Below are 24,649 nucleotides of genomic sequence, written 5' to 3'. Positions count from 1 at the left end.
TTACCTTGCTGGGCTTCCCAGAAGCTCTGTTAAGTGAGGTACACAAAGGTTGTGAGGCCCATTTCTTGTGTGATAAAATCGAGGTTCAGAGGGGTTACAGGCCAGGCCAACTTTGCACAGCTGAATGGGGAAGAGGAGATAACATGTGTCACACACTTAGTAAATGCCAGGCTTGTCATGCTTATGTTATCTTCTCGGAGGTATGACCATGTTACCAACCTATGAGCCAACACAATTTTCCTCTTCCCTGGAGGAGAAAACTTTCCCAAATCAGGGTCCAAGAGCCAAGGGAAGGAGCCTGCACCAAAGCCTAAGCCCTCTGTCGTCATCCCTCTGGCTGTCACACAAATGGCAGGCTAGGCTGAGATTAGATCTCTGGTGCCACAGGGCCTCTCCCCTGGGCTTGTGGATGGCTGTCTTCTCTCTGTCCTCACGTGCTGTTCCTTCTGGGCAGGGCTGTGTCCCCACCACCTCTTCCCATAAGGACACCGGGCTTTGGATTACGTAAGACCTCATTTTGTCTGAAATTTCTCCTTGTGACTTTCTCCAAATACAGTCACATTCTGAGGTCCTGGGAGTTAGGACTTCACCATACAAATTCTGGACATAATTCAGCCCAGATACAGCCCTGTGGCCAGCATCTCTTCACCCCATTAACCCTATTTCTTGCAGACTTACATGAACAGGGAGGGAACTCACGCCCCAAGGCCCACTCAGAGGTGAGAGTCACTCTTCCCAGACTGGGCCTACTGTTGTGAGAGTATCAGGAGCCCTGGTGGGAGCCTTGGAGATGGGGAGTGGAAATCTGGAAGACACAGGCTGATTCTGTCAAGGACTTGGAAGGTCACCTCCACCCCAGCCTCCCTAGCAGAGCTCCCCCAAGGAAGCCTGTGTCCTGATGTCCAGCACTGGGGAAGGCTCTGAAGCCTCATGGGACTGGCTCCTTGGAGGGGGCGGGAACTAGATAGCACCCCTGGGGAGTGGGGTTGGTGGAGGCCCAGGCTCTGTAGTGGCCATTAGCCAGAAACTTGAGAACTGGAAGAGGGATTCTTGGCACCACTGGGGGCACTGGTTTGGAGGACAGCAGCCTTCTCATGCATACAAGGGTGAGACTTCACACCCTGCACATCTCCTAAGTGCCAGGCCCTGTCTACACACTTGACATGCTTCTTACACTTCCTCAGATGCAGTACAGCCCCGAGAGGCAGGGATCCCCGTCCCCATGGTACAGACGTGGAAATGGAAGCTTAGAGAAGGAATGTGACTTCTCCAAGGCCAGGCTGTATTCCAAAGGCTCCAATAAGGGAAGTGTTAGTGCTCCAGTAATTTCCAAAACTGTCCAATCATAAGAAGCACCCAGGGCACTAGTTTAAAAAAAGGTATAGATCGCCAGGCACTTTGCTGCAGATTCTAATTCAGTGAGTCTTGAGTAGGGGTCCAGGAAACCTGTCATTTTAACAAGGACACCGGGGGATTCTCACCCTTGCAAGTCTGGAAATCAGTAGTTTGAAGAGCGTGACCCCTTCCTTACATCCCCAAGCAGGAGAGGTGGCCACCTCCTGACAGACCTGAGCCCAGGGAGCACTGTCACCTTCTGCTCCAAGTCAGTTTCCTTTGTAACCTACTCAGCCCCTATTGATTGCCCTGCCATTACCTGAATGAGGTCTCTGTCCCTCACTGCTGTCTCCACATCCACGTTTCCCAGCTGCACTGCCAAGTCTCTGAGTGCAGTGAGAGCTATCAGGGATGGGGCGGGGGACAGAGGCCTCTGCTTCCCCACAAGGAGCCTCCCCTCTCCTCTCCCCCAGGGCCGCTGTGTTTACCGTCCCATCCCCTCTGGGTCAGAGTGGATGAGTGACTGTGCTGAGGGCTGTCTTGTGTGTTCTTTTGTGCAAGATCAGCTTCTAGTAATTATTGTTTTGTTTTTTTGTTTTGTTTTTTTTTCCTAACTGCTTGGGACTGCTCTTATCCATGGACCTAGATAGCATATGAAGCACAATACATCCCAGGAAAGAAAAAAAACAAATGGACGGCAGGCGCTCTCCTGAGCGCGGCTCCGTCTGCGAGGTAGCAGCACCAACCTCACAGACCCCCTTACGGGCCTCCAAGCTGTGCTGCACGTTATTAGAAATCCGGAGCCCTGGAACAGGGGAAATGACTTTGTGTTTCAATTTAATTTGTTCTCATTTTTTGACGGGGTCAAAGTTCACCTTCCCAGTTTGAATCTGAAAGCAAATTATAGCTGTGTCATTTTTATATTGATGTGTCCAGGCTAAAGATCTTTGGCAAGCGTTTCCTTCTGGGAATTGGTGTGGTTAATATTGTTTTCTCTCAATCCATTTAGCCAACCTTGCCTGTAGCCTCATGGTGAGCCAGGAACAGTGACAGGGAATGGAAAGGGGGAGGTGACATGGCTCAGGAGAGGTGGGGCATGTGGGAGGATGGCCGTGGTGCCAGGGCTTGAGCAGGACACACCAGGGGACAGGGACAGAGAGATTCATGAGCTGGGTTTTGAAAGACGGTAGCAACCACGGCAGCTGCCTTCACATGTGCCCCAATCCTGCCAGCACTGGGCTGCCACCTCTTTCCTCACGCCAGGCACTGGACTACATGGCACAAGGCCTCCGTGTTGAATCCTGCCGGAGCTCAGGGGTCACATCCTAGTTGGCTACCTGTGTAGCCCAGAGCACATGACTTAACCTCTCTGGTTCTTGGTCTCTCCTACTGTGAAGGGGACGGGTAACAGGAGTTAGGGCAGGGTGGCCGTGAGCATTAAGGGAACCTGCCACACTAGTGAGGGCAGGGGTGTGGTGCAAGGGTGGGGAGCCACACAAGGTCAGCTTCCCCCCACTGTGCCCCTGCTTACCTTGAGCATGCCTGCAAAGCCCACCCCTTCCCTGACACCCATCCGCTCCCTGACACAGAAAATGCTAAGGATGATGATTGCCACCCAGCAAGTGGTGTCGGAACTGGGATTTGAACCCAGGCCTGTCTGACTCAAAGACCCTTGAGCTTAACCTCAGACTATTGTGACAACTAAAAGTGATGGAAAGGTCTGCCCTAAGCACAGGTCTTCTGATTCTCTCATGTTCTCTCCACTGTCTACAAAAATACTGCCCTGGAACCGGAACCCCTCCACTAAGACCTGACTGGACTGTCCAGCCTGTGCCAAGAGCTCCCAGTCAGTGGTCCCCTGAACTTCCCTTCGTCCACACAGCCATCCCTCAGAATTCTCACTGTCAGCGTCCATGTTCGCCTCCCCCACCGTGCCGTAGGCTCCTGAGAGCAGGGATTTGAAAGTAGAATTTGAACAAAAGTTGGGAAACCACCCCATGTTTGAATAGTTCTCAACTACAAAATTCCCCTTTACCCGCAGCAGGTAGGAAACGTAAGTGTGTTAATAAACTGTGGTGCTGGCAGTTTTAAAATAGTAATGATTTCTAGAACTGAAAGTGCAAATAGCTGTCTCGAACTCCTCCACCTGGCATTAAAGAGAAGGGCTTTGAAAGGCAGCTGTGGGGATGGGAGAAGATGGCCTTTCTAGGAGAGGAAAGACAAACAGACATTTGCCACCTTGTTATTGCCCCATTAGCACCCTGAAAAAGCAAGCCCGCCTTCTTCTTGGGAAGTCAGGTTTATCACCTGGGTGCTAATGAACTCAGGGCTTTCAAGCAAGCAGAGGGTGGCTGGCCCTGTTCACTTCAGCATTCACAAAGCACCTACTACGTGCCAGCAAGGACAGGGTACCAATTCTGCTATGCGAGACTTTCATTTGACTCTGAACCAGCAAGGGGCTGGGCTGAGGAAAGACAGACAGGAGGTCCCAGCCCAGTGCGGCGTCAGCTCAGCTCACAGCCGGGCTGTGCTTAGGGGTCTGGGCTTGACCCCAGCGAGAGAGCTAGCCTGGGGGAAGCTGTCTGCCTGTGACACTGGCCTTGCAAACTGGCACATGTGGGTCCAGGAGCACCTCTCAGATCCTCCACAAGTACTCATCTTTCTCTAACTCTGCAGATTGCTGGAGTGTACGCTCCTCAGTCCCCAGGCTTCCCCAAAGCAAATGTGCTTTCTGTTTTTATAATGTTACCTGGTTCCTAGATGGTACATTTCTGGGGAGCAGCCCCGTAACCACATTGTCTCCTCACCCCAAGGGCTCAGTGCTCACACACAAGTAGGCCCAAGATGTGTGAGTGGAAAGGAATGGGACTTTTCTGATGGGCGGCATTTTCCCCTCAGGCCTTTGAGTGAAGAGATGGGGGCTATGGGCCTGTTTGGTCCTTAGTGAGAGCCCTGGCCCCCCTCACCAGCTGGGAGCAGGGACAAGTAGCATGGACGAGGGCAAGCCAGGGGGAGGCTGGGTGACATCCCCAAGGCAGCGGCATGAGTGCAGAGGTGGGGCCAGAGGGCAGGGTCTAAGGGATGGCTAGTCCGAGCTGCAGTCCCCCAGTTTAGTCCCCCCGACTGTGGCACCCGCCACACTGAGCAGGCTCACATCTCCCGGCTGTCAGGTTGCCCTCGCCCTGGACGGACATAGGCTAGGCCTGTCACAAACCTGTCACAGCTCCTGAGGTGCGGCAGCTCACGGACGCCTGTTTTCCTCACTGTGTTCTCAGTATCACGCAGTCAACAACCATGTCCTGGGAGGGCCCACTTCTCTTTATGGTGACTTTGCCAGTTCCCATGCTGTTTCACTCTGTGCTTATAGACTAGCTCTCAAAGGGTAAGCCTCTTTGTTCCGGAAATTGGGAGTAATCTCCCTGTCACCCTGGCGTCCCGAACAAACTCTCCTGAGACTGGATGTGACCTTGAATGTGGGAATTCTGGATCTGGATTTGGGTCATTCTCAACCCTTCTGCTTCCTTCTGACTCTTGGTGTGGTCTGGGTGTGGGAGGTTATGAGGACAGGAAGCTCTGAACGAGTGAGGCACTGAGCCGTAGGGGAAAGAGCATGGGGTTCTGGAATCAGAGTGACCTGGGTCGGATCCTGGCACAGCCGCTCGCCACCTGTGGGGTCTGCAGGATGGGGATCAGAACACCTGCCCTCCAGGCAGTTGCTGGGAAGGAATGAGATTCGATAAGTAGCATGCACCCTGGTGCCTGCACAGATCAGATGTTCAACTACGGCAACTTCCCCATTTCCCTTCTCCTTCCATCCCAGGAACCTGTTTCTACATCCTGGCATGCATGTGTGGGGCCCTCCACATCCCTAGCTGCAAAGGTCTTAGTCCTCCTCCTTCGTCCTTGGAAAAAAGCCTTTTCCCCTTCTCAGGCACGCGGCCTCTGTGTCTGCCATAAATCCAAGCTGTCTGGTCTAAGCTTTAGGATTTCCCGGAGATGCCACACACACCTCTAATTATCTTAGTCATCTTGTCCTGTTGCCAAGAAGGGACTGTGTCTGTTGGAAATGATGTGCTTGATGTAGGCATGTTTCCTCGTCCACTCACTCACACACCCTCTCCTTGTGACGACCAATGTAGTCTGGTCACGGCCATGCCAAGCCACCTCCTAGGTCCTCCAAACCCCCTAGATCACAGTATTTTAGAATGAGGATCTGCGAGACCGTCTGAGAGAGCGAGGGTGTAGTAAGACAGAGCCAGAGAGCAGAGGGCCTGGCTACCCTGGGTCGCATGCTGGACTAGGGCTTCTCACTTGCGACTACTCATTGGAAGAAGAATTTCCTTTGAGCTCTGTCCCCAGAAATGTGGCTGGGGCAGGGTGGGGGCATGGGAGTCGGGCATCAGTATTTCTAAAAAGCTCTCCAGTTGGTTCTAATATGCAGCCAGGGCTGAGAACCAGAGAACAAAATGTGTTTCTTGCCTACATACCTGGAGAGAAGTATCAAATAACTACGAGCACCTCCCTCTGCAGGCCTGGAGCCCCGAATGGGTATCATTAATCACTACTTACTTTATTCAACAAACAAAGACTGATAGGCTTCACTGGGTGCAGACACTACTGAGTGCTTTCCAAATTACCAGCTCATTGACTCCTCAGGGTGCAACTACGAGATAGTCCACTATGATTCCCCATTTTACAGCCGAGAAGGTGGAGGGAGGCCCAGAGAGGTAAAGTGGCTTGCCCATGGTCACAGGTCCAGATGGTGGAGGGGTCCCTGCTGTCATGCCCCTGCTTGTGACCGTGATGTGAACTTGACCAGTTCTCAGGCCTCACGTGTTTGACAGCAACTTCAGCCCATCCCCCCACTTCTCCACCTCTCCCCCCCCACCCCCACGGTGCCTTCCCAGACACAAGGGTCTGCCCCACAGTGTGCCTGTGGCTTTTGGAACCAGCAACACCAGAGGCCACCTTCATTGGGCCCTGTGATTGCCATCCCTCTCCTCACTTCCCTCTGTCACTTGCTTCAAACCCAGGTCAGCTCCAGTCCCGGTGGCGCAGGGATAAACCGAGGCAGAGTTCCTATCAGGGTCCAGGTTCATCCGAGAAGCCTTAGCCTAGGATAACACCATTCCCTGAACACCCTCTGGAAATCTGTTCTTGTAAATGCAGTTTTTATCATTGATTTTACTCAAGATAGACTGTTCAGTCTAAGTCATAGAGCCATAAAGACAGTAGGGCTAGATCATTTCCTGACTCAGGTCAGCAGAGGCTTCTTTCTTTAGCAGGCTGCAGAAATACCAGTTCTGGAAATAGAGGCAAAAACGTCGGCGCCCCCACACTGTGGATGTTCGCCTTCCCTCAGGCGGACCGGGGCCACCAAGAGGCCTTCCTGCTCCAGTGGGCTGCCCGGCTAATGGGATATTGAAAACCTGCCCAGCTGGACACGAAAGCTTTTTTCACCAAGAACTTGGCCAACCCAGTTTTCAAGTAGCATGCCTAGGACTCGAGCAGTCAGAGCTTTAGCTCAGCTTTGTCAGCGCCTGTTCCATTCTGTTGCACATGTGCCACGAGTCCAGCGGTGAGGCTGTGGTCCAGGGCACAGCGTGGAGAAGTTACTTAAGAACTGATCACGTGTTTCTGATCTAATGTGTGAAAATCCAATTCTCTGTGAGACCTTGATCAAGTCACTTTCTCTCTTGGTGTCCTGGCTGTAAAATGGGGGAGATTAATGAGACCATACTCAGCTCTAATCATCTCTGTTCTCTGTCCTGCTGTGTGACATCAGGCAGCATCCTTAACTTCTCTGATGCTTAGGGTGATGGAAACATCCTCACTGGAACGAAAAGGAATTTCCACAGGGAGAGTTGGTGCTCAGTGTAGCTGATTGCTTGCTAATCCACTTACAGTGATGTATGTTTTGGAATCCATTATCATGTACCACAACATGCCAGGTGGCTTCCTGGCCGAGTTTATATCGTTTCGGCACAGCCTTTGGTTTCAGCCACGTTGATGCAGCCGCTCTGACACAACCATTTTGATATGGGGACGTTTTGACACGGCCAAGGAAACAAACCATTACACCTTCAGCCTACTTAAGAAAACATTGCCAAGTAATGTGCCAAGGAGACATTGCGGGCTACCTCCCCTCACCCTGAACTTACCCCTTCCCTAGGGAGACTTCTGGCGAGGGTGCTGAGGGGAGGGAAGGAGGCGAGAAACTAGGCTCGATGGGCTCCTGGGCAAGGCTGGTACTGAGGGGAGCAGGGGCGGTAAGGAAATGAGAGCGAAGGAGAGTGCAGACCAAATCTTTCTCAGGCATGGGTGGTGGTGGTGGGGGGGCTGCTTCACACAGTACCTGCTAATTTTCAGAAGCATTTTACATTTCGATGCAGTCATTTCACAACTTTTTACATTAAAACAACACTGTCAAAATGCCCTTCTCTGGGGAAAAGGAATGAATTCCAGGAAGAGTTGAACCCGGCAGGGATTCTGCCCCCAAAGAGCTCAGTCACCGGAGAGGAAAGGCAGGGACTAAAAGCAAGGTACCATTATACAGATGCGCGATCGCTTTAACAGCACAGGGGGCAAGGGGGGCCAAGAGCAGAGGGTGCCCTGCTGCCTGGCGCTGAGGTAGGCTTTCCGGGGCCAGCGGGTGACTGGGCCCAAGAAATATTTCTTGAATGATAAAGAATAGCAAACGTTTAGCTGAAGGCTTATCATGTGACAAGCACTATTACTGGTATTTTATTTTAACTTATCCAGTCCTCACGACTACCCAAAAACATGATGATTATCATTACTATTATTATTCCCCTTTCATGGATGAGGAGACTGAGGCACCCATACGTGGACTGACCTGCCCAAGCCCACACGGCTAGTGAGTGGCACAGCCATACGGAAGTGCCTCCCACCCCCTTGCACTCTGTGGCTCCTCACCTCGCTGAGGGGGTGGAGGAGCTCCAGGGAGGCCAAAGGAGCACAGCTTTTATCGTTCACCCTACAGACACCCGTTCTGGTCTCGCCAGTCACCAGCTGTGTGACCTCGGATAATCTGTGGCCCTCAGCCACCACTTCAGTCTTATTTCTATGGTCCTCTCCTTCCCCAGCACCCATCACTCAACACCTGTTAGCTGTTTTTTGTGGACTCCACAAGTATGCGGTCGGTGTGTGTGTCTTCCTGGGGCCATGTTAGACCTGGGTCCGTGGCCATTAGTAAGACAGAGTTCTTGCTGCCCTGGGGTAAGGAGCCAGCTTCTGGAAGCCAGGGGAGCCCCCCAGACAGGGCAGAGAAACTGAAAAGAGGAGTGTGAGGAAGCATGGTGAGCAGGTGAGGGAGCAGTAAGAAGTGGGGTTGGGGGCAAGCAGGTCAGAGTCAGCAGTCCAGGTTGACTAGGGCGTGGAATGCTGCTTCACGACAAAGGGAAGCAGGCTTGGGGGGGGCAGTTGGTTCCGGTGCCTGAGAAGGGATTATAGGGCCAAGGAGGGGTGGGGAGGGGTGAGAACTGCTGTTGAAACAACACAGGTAGGGGACTGAGCTTGAGTGGTGGCAACAGCTCTCTCCTCCTCCCCCTCATAAGGGCCACAGTGCTTCCTAAACTGTGAAGTCATGGGTATGTGGGAGCTCGTCTATCATGATTACTCTCATTATTACCCCCTCACCATTCACCCTTCCTTGCCTCCCTTAGCAGTTGCCGTTTTATAGTCCGTGTAATCATGTCATGGGTGAGGCATGGGTTAGTTTGTTTTCTCAGGGCCCAGAACAATCTAACTTCTCCGGCTCCTCTGAAGATGTTGTGTTGAGGAAAAAAAAAAATTACACTCTTTAATAGAAATACTTTTCCTTCATTAAATGAAATCTCCAAAGCCCAGTAGCATTTTCGGTGCTTATATAAAGATGCCAGTGGGGATTTGAGATTGAAAGTGGTATTTTTATACAAGTCAATGAAGATCTCAATAGGAAAAAGAGAACAGTCTTCAAATCTGAATTCCTTCAGCATTGGGCAAGACAGATCTTCATCTCTGGGCATGGATCACATTACTCCCAGGAAATTCTTCTCCTGAAGCTACTTTGAGCACTCATAAATATTGGTTCTCTGTTTGAGGAAATTGTGGTAATAGTGTCTCTCCAAGCCTGCAAACCACTCACCTTGAATTTCTCTTTGGACCTCAATTCTGATAACTTCTTACAAAAACTCAGGAATTTGTATTTTGAGCCAGAAGTCCCCATGTACACACAAAATAACATCTTTCATCTGGTATAGCTCAGAACTCGCTTTTCCCTTTGGAGGTGTCAGAAGAAAGATGAGTCACAGGAGATAGGAGATAAAATTCCACCTGTGCATCTTGCTTGTTGGGCGGTCCCGGGCAATGTATTCAACCTGTGATAGGAGGAAAATAAGACAACTCTCCCTGGGTCTGGTGAGGCCTGGGTCATAATGTCTGAAAAGTACCTGGCACCCAGAAACTGCTTCAACCCATTCCTTTTTCACTGCCCCTTACCTGACTACTATCCGAAAATCTGCTAGAATCGTCAGTGTTTGTTACAATTATTGGGGCTATCTATTGCTAAGTGATACCCACACCCACACCCGCTTAGGGCTTCCAATGACAATGGTTTTGTGTTTTGCAAAGGATCTGCAGTCCCTCAGCTCCTTTCTGCTCTGTGCTATGTGGGCCTTCCACTGAGCTGCCTCCAATAGCTAATTTTTTTTTCTTATATTCCATATCTGGGAATACCCAACAGCTAATTGTACAGATGGAAAAACAGAGATGAGAGTGGGCACAGGAAGTGGTCTGCTTGGAGCTCTGTGGCAAGCCTAGGAAACTTCTTTTCTGAACACCATCCCTGAGTGGAGTCCTGTGAGAAGAGAAAAAAGTGAAAGGCGCTCACTTTTGAGCTGGTGAGACCGCCAGGCGGCAATAGAACCACTAGCGGGATGAAATTTCTGTTCCTCAACAGCTGGTTGGTTTGGCTCCTCAGGACACAGCCTGTGGAGCCTGGTAAGCGTGGCCCTTCCCCCGCCTTCCCCTGAGCTCCTTCATGTAGGAGACCGAGAATTTCCCCCTCCTTGGCTAGCCTAGCGGCGAGCAGGTGCTCCACAGGCGCTCCACAAACGGCGTTAAAGGGAGTGTTAGCTCTCTGCTCTGCCTCCTAGCATCCCACTGCCTGCCCCGGGGAGCTCAGGGTGCCCGGAAAAGGAGCGGGCAGGCTGAACTCTCCCCTTTGCTGTGGGAAAAATCCATTACCGACAAGTCATTTGTCAAAGCCAGCTGTGTAGCTGTTTTAATTTACATATTTATCAAGTTTGATTAGAATGTATTGTCTTCGACTTTCATCCCAGCTTTCACCTCTTCTCGCCCTCTTTTCCTGGGGAAACTGTTTTTGTTGTCCTTGTTGCAAAAGGGCACAACGTAATTCAATTTGCATTTGCTAATAAGCTGAAACTGCATCTGGTGAGGAATTTCTAGAGGCTGGGAGAGAGGAAAGGCAGAGCACGTGTTGGGGAAAACCTGGGCCCTCGGTTCTAGCTTCGTGAGCTCATTCAACCAAAAAGCTACGAGTACTCTACAACTATTTCTGGAGCATTTATTGAGTACCTTCCGGGTGTGATGTCCTGGGAATACAAATTGTGAAAAAGACAAAGTCATAGCTCTAGTGTTGCTTAGCGTCTAATGACCCGAGTGTCTGCCTCTGTAAGACCAGGTAGTCAGACCGAGAGACCTCTAAGTGTCTGTAAGTTCCCATTTTTTAAAAGTATTATTCTTTGGGGGTAGGGCAGCAGAGAGAGAGGGAGAGAGAATCTCAGGCCAACTTCCTGCTGAGTGCAGAGCCAGACGGACATGGGGCTCCACGTGGGGCTCAATCTCATGACCCTGAGCTGACACGGAGAGTCGGTTGCTTAACCGACTGAGCCACCCAGGCATCCCCTGTCATTTACCCATTTTTAGAATACATACTACCCATCAGCTCATGTGCAGAGACCCAGTGCATTACCTCAATGAATTCTTACAAGATCCCTTGTCAGTATCATCCTCATTTTGCAGAGGAGGAAATGCATGATCTTAGAGCTCAATGCCACGTGCACTAGGGCTTGGGTTTAACCCTCCCGTCTGACTCTAGAATTCAAGCTTACATTCAAACGGCAAAGCCAGGCTTGAGCTTTCTTCTCCAACCAACTTTGAGCTCCTGGTTGGCATGGGTGGCGTCTGGTTCGTCTCCATGTCCTCATGTCCAGCCCCAAACTTGGCTGACATTTGGTCAATGTTAGAACGTTTGTATAGAACTGCACTAAAAAGATCTTCAGCTTTCCTGTTTATTGGGCCTCAGGTGTGCCCTGTTCTCCTCAGCTGCTTCAGCTAAAGGCTGGCGTAGCAGATACCGCACACCAACCCGCTTCCCTTCAGGACCAATTCCCTCACTTCCCCTGAGTGCTGGTGGCCAACATCTTGCAGCTGATTTCCTTGCTGGAACTTGAACTCAGCCAAAGGAAGCTGCCTTACCTGAGTTTACACCCTTGCCCTACAGATATCTAGTCAATGCAAGACACAGGGCCAGCCCCACTGCCTCCTAGAACAACCGTGAACGGCCCTTCTGGCCCAGAGCTCCCCGTGGGATTGATCGATATCACCACAGAGATTGCCCCAATCCTGTGTAACTCCCACTCTCACAAGTGTGCTCTCACAAGAGCAATTCCCAGTAAATCTCCCACGGGATGTCTCAGAGTCCCCTTCCTGTTTCCCAGGAGGAAACTTCCTGTTTCAGCAGGAAGTCAGAGTGGGCAGGTCTGGTTCTGACCTTCTGGAGGCCCTTGGAGGGTACTGGGACCAAGAGAGATGGTGGCAGGGAGAGCCTTCCTGCTATTAGCCTATTCCTGAAGGTTGCAAGTGTACCTCTTTCCAGGCCTGGAGTGCCAGCCCGGGGCAAGGAGGCTCTCTAAACTTCCTAGCCCAGCAGCAGCCACCTGAGCGGAGTGCTGCTACTCTGTCAAGGTGAATGTGAAGGTGACAGCTGGCCCTCACACTCTGTATTTAGGCCCCTAGCTTTTCGGCTTTCCTTCACTCCCCTGACAGGCCTCCATAGGGCACTTTCCAGGCACCAACCTGAAGAGACATTGCTGAAGGCAGCCTGGTGTCATGAGAGGAGGCTGCCTGGGCATTGGAGTGCCGTGCCCTGGATTGCAGACCTGGCTTGACCTGTCTCTAGCCCTGTAGGCTGGGGCAAGCCACTTGTCCTTTCTGGGCCTCTCCCTTCATCTTCACAGTGAGAATGTTCTACTCAGTGACCCCATAGACTCTGCAGTTCTGACGGCGTCTACGAGCCTCTTGTGAGTCAGAGGCCTTCCTACTGCTTTTTAAAGCCAAAAGGGTTGTTTTTAATATGTTGTAGATGTAGGAGGTAAACCAGAGAGGCTTCTTTTCCTAAAGGCCTGAAATTCCAGAATTAATGCTTCCTTTCTCGTCAGGAACTCTTCCTTCTCTTCTTCCTTCTCATTGAGGGTAGAGACCTACCCCTGGAGCACACCTGAGTCTACCACGCCTCTGTGAGAGTTTAGGCTGGGGAGAGCTGCACCTAGCTGAGGGAATGTGACCCAGAGGGCAGCGAGTCTAGGGAGTGGGAAGGACTGAAAATAAACTGCCCACATCTTGTTTTCTCACGATGGCCCAGAGGCCCAGAAGAGCAGATACTGGCATTGGGCCACACAGATCCAAGCTGTGGCTTCTGGCCCTGCCTGTGCAAGGCAGCAAATGATTTATGACCAGATCAGGGGTCCAGGTAAACTCTGTGAGGTCAGAGGGCAGGAGAGGGAAGGCCCCATGGTCTGGAGGCATCTAGGAAGGCTTTTTGGAGGAGTTGGGGAAAAGATAGAAAGTCTAGGAGATTAAAAGTTTACTTGAGGGGTGCCTGGGTGGCTCAGTGGGGTAGAGCCTCTGCCTTCAGCTCAGGTCATAATCTCAGGGTCCTGGGATTGAGCCCCGCATCGGGCTCTCTGCTCAGCGGGGAGCCTGCTTCTTCCTCTCTCTCTGCCTACTTGTGATCTCTATCTGCCAAATAAATAAATAAAAATCTTTAAAAAAAAAAAAAGTTTACTTGAGAAGATAGTGACAAGGCCAGTCTGAAGAAGGTGAAATATACTTATAGAAGCTTATAAAATATTCAAACCAGGGGCAATTTTGCCTCTAAGGAGACGTTGGACATTTGGTGATGTCTGAAGTTATTTTAGATTGTCATACCTGGGGAGAGGAGTGCTCCTGGCATCTAGTGGGCACGGACGAGAGATCCACCATCCAGTGCATGGCACAGGGTCCCACACGAACAGCCTGCTGGAAATATCCACAGTGCACAGAAACCCTATTCCTGTGGCTTTTCTCTCAATAAATGGGACATGCTATTACAGACAAAGCCATAGGGCAGGGATTTAAAGTCTCCTGCTTAAAGTTTACCTTGTGAGCTAGGGATTATTATTCTTATTTTGTAGGGAACTGAGGCTCAGAATGTGTAAGTAATTTTCCAGAAGCCTCGCGGACCATAATCTGTGGGGCCTGGAGAGGAGCCCTGGTCCCTCTGCCTGGAAAGCCAGCAGGTCTGGACTCCCTCAGGGGACAGAAGCAACACAGGGGCCAGTGTCTTTCTCAGTGTCCCTCATCCTCCCCTCCCCTCCTGTGGGATTCACCATCAGTCAGCCTGGCTGATTTGGCCCTGGATGTCTTTGCCCTTCATCTAGTCTACTCTCTACCCAGATGTATTCACGGGTTCTCCAAGGAAGCTCTGTCGATGTCTCCCAGACCACATTTTCTCATAAACGTATGCATAAGAAATTCTGCTCCTTGAGCGTGTTCTCACTATCATTCCCAGCTCCTGTTCGCTCCTTGCCATCAGTACCAACAGCAGAATGACAGCTGTGCCTTACCTTCAACGTGCCATATTTTATAGGGGAAAGTCAAAACTATTGTGCTGAGGAGATCAGATCTAGCACATTAACGCCAGGCGTGGCCCAGAACAAGTCCATGAGCTCCATCTCTCCCTCCTTGGAGGAGGCACATCTGAGCAGAGTCTGGAAGGCTGAGTAGGAGTAAGCCAGACAGATGAGATGGGGGCGGCCATTGCAAGCAGAGAGAAAAACGTGTACCCGAGCGTGGAGGTGTGGGAGAGCCTTCATGCTCACGACGCCGCTGGGAGGTGGTTGAGGCTGGGGCCTGGGGAAGGGCTGGAGCCGGGAGCGGCCACCAGCTACTAGACATGAGGGGAGCCACACCCAGGAGGCTAGACTTGCCCTAGGACAGCACAGAGTTGCTGAAAGGTTGCAGGCAGGGGCAGTGGTAGGCTCCCATTTGCACTTTAGGAAGATGGCTTTTGTGGCTGGGTGAGGGGTGGACTGGCACAGATGGTGCCGGCACACGGAGACTAGGAACGAGGCCGTTCTTGTCCTGAGCGGGCCCGCAAGCAGGTGCCAGCGAACTGTGCTGGTACTGCTGACAGGATGTCTTTTTCTCTGGCTTCATGGTAGTATGGATCTGTTTGGGGCCTGGAGAGTATTTGAGAAAACAAGGCAACCTGTTTGGCTTGGAAACCAGTCGGAAGATCTTTTCTTGCCTTCATGATGGCCGTCAGGGATCATGAAGTCAAGAAAATGGCAAAGGCTTAGATCTGGAGGGAAAAAAATCCTTTTCCTTTTGCAACATTCCACGTTCTCCTTCTGGCTCTCCACCCCTTCCTCCTCCACAGAACAGCTCACTCCCTAGGACAACTTACTGTCAGAATTGCCGTCAGAGAAGACAAGGGAAACCACACTGACCACATGAACTTCTGGGAGTCTTTTGTCCTCAGAGGTCCCAACTAGTGCTCTGTGGGGCCTCTCAGCATCTTCCAGCACCTACAGCAGCCACAGGTCCACTGATGACTGACCTGATCCATTAAGGCTCTCCCTCCATGTTGACACTAGGGTTACGGCTCTGGTCTTACTTAGGCTGGGCATCCATAGGTAAGACGCAAAGTTTCTTTGGCCATCTCCAGGGGGATTCATTAATCTGTTGCTGCCTGACGACTTCCTTTAGAATTCAGGATCTTAGAACAATGACTTATCATCTCCCAGTTTCTTTGGGCCAGGAGGGCAGGGACGGTTCCACTAGACAGCCCTGGCTCAGGAGGTTGGAGGATGGTGCCGGGGCTGTGGTCATGTGGGACTGGAGGATACCCTTCCAAACTTGCTCACATGGTTTTGGCTGGCCTCTGTTCCTGGGTACTTCAGTTCCTGACCAGACAGGTGAGGGCTCCACAGGCTACCTGAGTGTTAAATCATGGCAGTCGGATTCCTCAGTGTGAGCGATGAAGGAGAGAGAGACAGCTCCCAAGATGGAAACCACCATCTTTTTATAGCCTAATCTCAAAAGAGTGACCTGCCTTCACCACCCTCCCACCAGTATGCTCTTTGCTAGAGCAAGCCTGTCTGTCCAGCCCATGCTGAAGGGAAAGGGTTTCATCTCCACCCCTCGAAGGGAAGAGATTCACAAAGAAGAATTTGTGGATGTATTTTTAAAACCACCCCATGAACCCTATTTAATCTCCAAGAGGTATGAAGAGCATGTATTTGAGATTCATAAGACCTGGGGTTTCATCTTGGCCCCCACACGCGCCACTCATGCAGGTGTAGACGTGTTGTTCACCTTTCTAGATCTCAATTTCCTCATCTATAAAATAGGGGTAGGCATAATAGATGTTTCATTGGGTCACTATGACAGTTAACCAAGGTGATAGATGTGAAGTGCCTGGCACAGAGTAAGTACTGAACAAATATCACTTGGTTGCTCTCGTAACTGGTTACTGTTGTAGTCCTCCTTCACAAGAAGCAGAGTAGCGTGGGGTTTAAGGACACCGGTGGAGTCAGACTGCCTGGGTGGGGCCTCACGCTGCCCTTCCTGGGCTGGGAGAACTAAAGTGAGTCATTTAATGTCTCTTGGCCTTGGTTTTCTGTAAAATGAAGGTAATAGTAGGTAGTGCCTGGCTACCCTGTATGTGTTTGATAAATATTTTATAAATAAGGAAATAGTGGATGATAGAGGCGTATAATGGCAAAAGGGTGTGTATGTGTGGTGGGATGCTACACAAAGTACATTTGGCTTCAAACACCTTAACTATCTGGTTTCTCATGAGTGTGCCCTCGTATCCTTGAGCATGTCCCTCTCAATGAACTTCCAATTTCATCACTGCTTATGAGTTGCTCTTGGTTTCATTGTTCAGCTGCTTTCCACCCTGGCTTTGTTCAAGCATACTTCCTCCATCACCCCTCCTCCAAGAACATGTTTAATTGGCTTTGCGTGAGTCTGGAGATGCGGTGACAGGGTGGCGGGGGGTGGGGGGTGAGTTGGGGGGAGGTGTCCCATGTCACACCACCTCAGAGCAGCTACATTACCTTAAATTGATTTTGCAAATGAAAGCTAAAAGCTAAGCAAAGGCGACCCATCCATTTTGCCTAAAGATGATTATAATGCTCTTTTACAGCCTCTTAAATGACAAAGCAATTTGTTACCTGCCTGCATCAACATTTGCTTATATTAGCACCCGAGATGCTTGATTTTTATTAGCCCCGTGTTATCATTTTATGAAGACGCAGGGGCTCAGTAAAATTAGTGTGCAAATAGAATGCCCATTTTGCATTTCTCTGTGGTCAGCAGAGCACTGAATGCGATTGAGTTGATACCAGGCCAGGGGAGACATCCATAAAGGTAGCGTTCACCGAGGGCCTCAGCAATGCTATTTATCATTTCTGGATGGCGGGGATAGATGGGGTCAGTGTTACTGTTTTTTAAAAGGGCTTGGTGGCATTTCACTTTTTGTTTTGTAAGTGAAAAAACAATATAAATACAAAGGCAATAGCTCAACTTCCACCAGCTAGAAGGGATAGAAACAAACTCTCTTATGCACATTATAGGTGGAAATGCAGGCATGGGATCTGACATTGTTGCTAGTCGATCCAGGAGGAGACAGGCTAGCGAGAGGGATCCTAGGCCGGGAGCCGGGTGACCTTGGGCATGTCCCCTCCTTTTGTGAACTTCAGTCCCTTTGCCTATAAAATGGGTTTCGTACTGTCCACTTCACAGAGGTGTGAGAAGATTAAATGACTTTTATCTAAGCCATACCTACATGAGTATATTTTAATTTGATAGCCAATTCCCGAGCAGCTATTTCACACAGGGTCCTGGGAATGGTATTAAAAATAACCATGAAAATCGCTGCTTCTCCCTGAAGGAGCTTGCATTCAGTCTAAAAAATATTCAGGTGTCTAACTCCTCTTTTAAACCATAAACTTCTCTCTCCCTTTGTTCCTAAAGGTGTCTAGCACATAACTGAGCATAGGGTGAGTTCTCGAGAACATATTTTGGGGAAGAAAAAAAAAAAGAAATGAATATTGGCTCCATTGTATTTCTTGCTGCCTCTCAGAGGCCTATTTTAGGGAAGCAGTAACCTTAGTACCGGTCACGCCAGTAGACGGAGCAAGTTCCAAGCCTTTAGAATCAGGCTTAACAAAATTTATATAAATATATATATATATATGCATATATATATATACACACATACATATATGAGAATATATATATATGAGAATCGGGCTTAATAAAGTTTATATACATAAAATATATTATTATATCTATAAAATATATAAAATATAAATATATATTTAAAATATTTAAATATATTTATTTATATTTAAATCTATTTATATTTAAGTATTTTAAATATATTTAAATATATATTTATATTTTGTATATTTTATATAAAATACATATATATAAAAATTATATATCTATATATAGACATATATATATGGTCCCTGACTTTGGTGCATCAACAGTTGAGATCATAAACCACATTCAAAATAACCTGTCCTAAGCAATTCAGAAGTAAAAAGCCTGTTAATTATTTCTGCCTCCACTCTCCCTCCAGATCATCCTCCAACATAGAAGGTATTATTCTTTTTTTTTTTTAAGATTTTATTTATTTATTTGACAGAGAGAGAGAGGGAGATCACAAGTAGGCAGAGAGGCAGGCAGAGAGAGGGGGAAGCAGGCTCACCGCAGAGCAGAGAGCCCAATGTGGGGCTCGATCCCAGGATCCTGAGATCATGACCCGAGCCGAAGGCAGAGGCTTAACCCACTGAGCCACCCAGGCGCCCCAGAAGGTATTATTCTTTAACCCAGCTTCTCTCAGTGTTGATTTCTGACTTCCTTCTGATTGTGGTTCTGTTCTGGGTTGATTTGGCCTTCCTTGGCCAGGGACTAAGTACCCTCTTGCCCCTTCCTTCTGGGAATATCACTCTTGGCCCCTGCTTTTATCTAATAATCTCTTTGCACAATAGCTAAACCTTATTATATGAATGAGATTTCTGTAGAAGCAGAAAAAGCTCAGGCTCTGATTTTGGACCATATTTTCCTACTACTTTGCGTGTCTAGTGATTCTTATTGGGTGCTGGAGACTGAATTGTACATTGTCAAGCGTCTGGATTTTGTCTTTCCTCAAAGAGAGTTGCACTTTATATGACAAGCAGTTAAGTCTCTTTTGTCCACTTCGATCCTTTCGTGATTTTCAAATGTTATTAGAATGAGTCTAGAGTAGTTTAGCCCCATCACTAAGACATGGCCCTTCTGGGCTCTCTCCTGAATGCCCTGAATGGTCAGTGAGGACTACCACTTTGGTGGTGGGAATTCCAATGACTCTTAGCCCTGTGTGAGCCAACACCTGCACAGTTCACAGCTCTCCGGTCATTTCTACACGGCATCGTGGAGTTCACCCTCTGCATGCACATCTTGAGACCCTGCAAACACTTTTAAGGACTCCTTGACAGATTTCTGGGATTCTTTTTCCGCAGAGCTCTGTCTACTCTGGAATGTGCAGTTTCCCCCCAACTACCACCTGCTTCAGACTCTCTGAAGCTTAATCTCAGTGAGATTTCCATGGTCTGCTCAAGATACCTCTCTCTGTTCTTTGGTCAGGATTGGGCCTCCAGGCAAAGAGGCAAGGCAAACTTCATTTGTGCCCTTTTTTCCATATATGAGTCTGGCACTGCCTCTTGTCTGAGAACAGTTGTTTTGTATATGTGTCGATTATTTTGTTGCTTAAGTTGAAAAGGAAATCTGGTCCCTGTTACTTCATCAAGGCCAAACAAGGGCTTGAGTTCTCATTTCAGCTCGACCCACGCCTATTAGCTGTGTAACTTTGGACAAGTTATGTAACCTCTCTGAGCATCAGTGTCTGCCTCTATAAAAGGAATATTAACTACACACGTTTCTGTAGAACTCTATGTATAGTATGTCCCTGACGCACAAGGCACTAATTAAATGGTAGCTGCTACTGTGACTAAGAGAAACAGCTAATTTCTTTTCTCCATTATTTACTGAGTGTTTACTGTGTCCTAGGCAATGTGTAAGCTTGTTTAATCACTAATACTCTCCACATGTATAGATTAGCAAATCAAAACTCAGAAGGCATGCACAACTTGCCTAGGGTCACGATCAGTGGATCTGAGATTTGGCTTCACTCATGACATCTACAGATGATTGTAATATTAACATGATCAATTACACCAATAGGAATGTAGTCTTTTAATATTGGGTAGTTGGGGACATAATTTAATTAGTCAGCAATGGCTGGGCCTTAATGATTCTAACCCATTGATTTAAGAAATGAATGTAAAGCACCCAGTCCATTCCCTGCCCCTCTCTCCCACATACCAACTCCCAGTCCCAGCTTTCCCTGTTCTCCTGAGCAACCGCCTTCCATTTTTTCTTACAGACAACCTTCGGGAAGGGGCAGAGCAGAAGGTAGTGTTCATCACGGGACGAGTGCACCCAGGGGAAACACCCTCTTCATTTGTGTGCCAAGGTGAGTTGCAAAATCTCGTGGGCATTCTGTGCCTCCCCCCACACCCAACTGGGGCACCATGATGGCCTCTGGGACAGTGTGGTCATATGCAGAGTCATTATCTTGGATATGAATTTACATTGCTTCTAAAGAGGTTACACTTGATCTCCATTAGTATTTCTTTCAATAAATGTTTACTAACTACATGTATTAGTGGAAGAATGAATAGAGGGATGGATGGATGGATGGATGCATGGATGGATGGTTGGATGGTTGGATGGTTGGATGGATAGATGGGCAGGGCTGAATGGAGTTCTGTCCTATGTGTCATGATGAGGATAAGCCATATGGCATCATCTACACTCCCTAGCCTGGGTTTTCTTCTCTCCAGTGGTTTATCAAATTAAGAAATCTGGCCCCAGGCCAATGTGTATATGGGTAGGAGTGCAGGAAGTGAGGCGATAAGGATTAGAAGATATCTATTCACTCATTTATTCAATCATTCACTTAACAAACAACTTTTGAAATACCTACTATGAGCAAGGAAACATGCTTTGTATCAGACAACCAGAGGTAAATGAGATACAATTTTTCATCTCAAATATACCTCTTTATAATTGCATTGTCATTTGCTACTAAATATTTAGCCCACATAAAATATATGTTTAGTCGACTATATGCATACATGTGTATATATACGTATATATTCAATTAGTGAACAAAGAAGTATATTCAATAAATAATACACAAATAACAATTTAATGAATGCCAGGGTACTCACCAGCTTCAGAAGAAGACTATTATCTATTCCTTTTCAATCCTTTGTCCTCCCTTCTCCCTTCCTCCTCCCACAGGTAGCTGGGAGTTTGTATTTTGTTATCTTTCTCAATAGTTTTACTGTACATATAAGCATTCCTAAACCATCTAGGGTTTTGTTTCACGTGTTTTTTTAGCTTTTTGATAAAGTTAAAAAACAGTATCACTCTGTGTACCCTGGCCCTTGTTTTCACCCAATATCCGTGGTGGTGGGTGTGGCTGGAGTTCACTTCTTTTCACCAGGTACCCTAGCCCATGTCTGACAGGCGCCTCAACTTCTCTGTCTGTTCTCCCGGACAATTCATTTGTTTACAGTGTTTATTCTTATGGACAGAGCTGATACAGACATCCTCATGTACGTTGCTTTGTGCCTACGTGCAGATGCTTTTCCAGGTATATAACATGGAAGGTCACAGGACTTGTGTGATCTCCGCAGGTTTTTCTCTGAGACCTTTACACTGCCACCAGCAATGCCTGAGCGTTCCCACTGTCCCACATTCTCACCAATACACTTGCATTTTTACCTATCTAGTGCATATATCATATATTAAATATGTGATACTATCTATGTGCCAAGCATGGTTCTAAGCACTTTACATATTTTATTTTATTTTTATTATTTATTTTCATTAATATAATTTATTTTAATTATATTAATTTTTCTACATCATAGAAATTAATGTTAACCGTATTCTTATATACAATTATGTAAGTTTGGAGAAGTTAAGTAATTTATCTCCTTTTAGTCCCCAAATGACCTTCAAGGTCAAAGGGATTTTTAAAAAAAACACAAAACCCATAGAAATAATATGACTTGAGGGAGACTGCGGATTATCATGGAAGTATCTGGCAATTTGCCATCAGAGAGTCTTAGGGTCAAACATTGGCTCTGCCACTTCCTAGCAGTGTGATTTCAGTTTCCTTCAACATAAAATCAATTAGGATATCAATACCTATTTGCAAAGGCTGCCATGAAGCTGGGGTAGGACGCCTGCAAACACACACCCAGTCCCGTGCCGGGCACTCAGCAGACACTTAGAACGGACGTCACCCCCTTCCCCAGGGTGCTCTGAGATGCTGTAGGTAACCTGCTTTGTAAACTCTAAGGCACTATTGCAAATAGATGCGAGTCTTCTTTTCCTGCTTGTGTTCATACAGCACTGTCATTAGACCTGACTGCTTCTCCACTTCTTTCAGACCAGGAGCCTGGGTTTGGGGGAGAGGGAGTGACTGCCCAAACCTGAGCCGCTCCAAAGAGCCTGGGTGTCTCAACTCCCCGCTGTCGTCCCCCCCGGCTCACTCCTTGGCCTTCTCACTTCCATCCTCTTTCCTCCCAGCACTGTCCTTGAAGTAACCTCTCCCAGGTCCCTCCTGGGTTGACCAACCCCTCTACTGGCAACCATCTGTCAGTTACTAAACTTGGCAGCAGACCTGTTCCCCCAGCTGATCGGATGCAACTATTTTGTCCTTGTTTGTAAAAAGACAGTAGCCTTACTGTCAAACCTATCAGCTCTGGGAGCCCAAACTGCTGTCTGTGGGCAGCAGACAGAGGGCAGGGTCACCACCCCACATTACAGACAAGGCCTGAGACCTAGAGAAGTTGAATTCAGCTCGGGGGATTTCTCTGCTGAGCCTGCTTTCCCAAAAAGGAATCTGGATGGTACCGAGTTGATAGACTCTGTGCTGTCCCGCAGGCTTTCCATCAATGTTTACTCCTTGGCACAGCCTTTTAATGCCTTCCCTCTACCTTCCCAAGATAAACTCCCAACTCCTTGCTGTGACATTCACAACCCTCCACCATCTGGCTCTTGCCAGGTTTCCTGGCCCAAGCCTCATTCTATCCCTGCCCCATACAACTTAACCCTGAACAGGCAACCTTCTTCCCACCACCGGGCCTTCGCATGTGCTGTTCCTCTGCCCACCCCTTGCCGCCCGGCAAACACTTCCTGTCTCCCAACATTCATGTCAAGAAGCCCGCATGGGCTGCCATCCCACACCCTTTAGCCTCTGCTTTGCGCCTGCCTTGTGGTTACTTGCTGGTCATCTTTATCACCCTGATTTGTTACATATTTGATCTATATTTGTTTCTTCCCTTTAAACTGTGAGCTATTTGATGCCTAGGGCTCGATCTTTGAGTATCAGTTTCTACATCTGGAAAATGGGGATTATCTTGTTTACCCCATGGGGCAGCTATGGGGGACAATGGCCGTGTTGGTTCTGGGATTCTAAGTTGGAGCTCAGAGCCAGTAGACAGCAGAGTGGGACTTTGAGTCTGGGACTCCCAAGCCTGTACAAGCTCTCTTGCCCCACTCAGGGATGGGGAGTGCTGGAAGGCCGAGCTTGGTGAGCCCTGGGTACCCCACAACAGTTGATGTGCACTTACAGATGAGAACGGGGAGGCTCAGGGAAGTGAAGTAGCTTACCCAGGACACATGGTGAATTCCTGGCAGCTGTGGCCTGGGCCGCATGTCTTCTTCCTTCCCTATCTCTGTACCTGTCTCTGGAGACACAATTTGCCCTTTCTTGAGGCAGCTTAAGACACCTTAAGGCACCGTCTCTCTGGGTCTCTCACTGCGCGGGAGATAGGCCAGACCACAGCCCCACAGGGCCCAGCTGGATCCCCTCCCCAGCCCACCTTGTTCTGGGGAGAGCCTAGAAGGACGGTTGAGATACCTCCAGCCCAGTTAATGCTTCTTTCACATTAACTGGCTCAGTGACCTTGAGTGGGGAACAGACATGTGGGGCCTGGACCTCCCCATCTGGCTGGGAGCACGGTCCTCACAGCCGAGCTGCTGATGCACCTGCTGCTGGGAGCAGAGGGAAACTACGTTGTCCTAGAACTCTGAGGGGTGGCGGTAAAGGTGGCAAGGCTCAGATTTCCTCAAGGCCCCGCTTGGCGGTTGGATGGGGGATTCTCAGTTATCCCTTGGCTGCCCCAAACCCCACTCCTGGCATACGGGAGGCCAAACTATCCTCATTTTCCAGCCAAGACAGGAAAGGTCCAAGGAGCTTGGAAGCGGCCCTGCAGCGCAGTGTGTGGAGCTAGCAGGCCTGACCCTGAACCCCAGCTCCTCCACGTAGGGCAGCATGACCTTGTGTAATCTCTCTGTGCCTCAGTTCCTTTATCTTGAAAGGGATATAACAGTAGGAAGCCTGCCTCATAGGGTGATTGTAAAGATTAAATGAGTTCGTAGCCATAAAACATTTAGGACAGTGTCTGGAATACCCTTGGCCCTAAGGAAGTGTTACTGTGGAGCACCTGGCAGGTGTCCAGTGTGGCTCCTCTGACCCCCACAAGGCGTGCAAACGCGGGTGTGTGGCTTCTGGGCCGTGTGCCCCAGCCCACCTCCTTCCTTGCTGTTTTCCTGAGAGAGCCGCTAGCGGAGCCCTCCTCAATTCTGCTCTAGGAAGAACAGATTGCAGGTCCGAGGTTTGGTCAGGTGTCTGATTTCTGGTCGAGTGAATGTTCTTTCACTGAAGCTTTCGGGGGTTGTTGGGACAACTCCGAAAAGTGCCAGTGGCAGAACACTTGTCCTCTGCAGACCCTTCGTAACTGAATCAGTCAAACCAGTAAATTATGCTATCTAGTATGAGCAAGGCCTACCACCCCTTAGAGGGCAGCGTGGGGAAGTGGGCAGAGCCAAG

General features: G+C 48.9%; 1 protein-coding gene across 1 annotated transcript in view; it reads left to right on the top strand.

Annotated features, from left to right (window-relative positions):
* LOC111142830 (ATP/GTP binding protein like 4) overlaps positions 1 to 24,649 on the top strand; it is a 1,494,143-nt gene that overhangs the window by 1,355,004 nt on the left and 114,490 nt on the right. Inside the window, exon 7 of the mRNA XM_022496154.1 lies at positions 20,120 to 20,209. Within this exon, the coding sequence (XP_022351862.1) occupies positions 20,120 to 20,209 (90 nt within the window). The remainder of the gene's footprint in view (positions 1 to 20,119; positions 20,210 to 24,649) is intronic.

The sequence above is a fragment of the Enhydra lutris genome, unplaced genomic scaffold, assembly GCF_002288905.1.
Source record: "Enhydra lutris kenyoni isolate GAN:26980312 unplaced genomic scaffold, ASM228890v2 scaffoldscaffold9, whole genome shotgun sequence".
Taxonomy (NCBI): Eukaryota; Metazoa; Chordata; class Mammalia; order Carnivora; family Mustelidae; genus Enhydra; species Enhydra lutris.
This window is presented reverse-complemented; position numbering and strand designations above follow the sequence as displayed.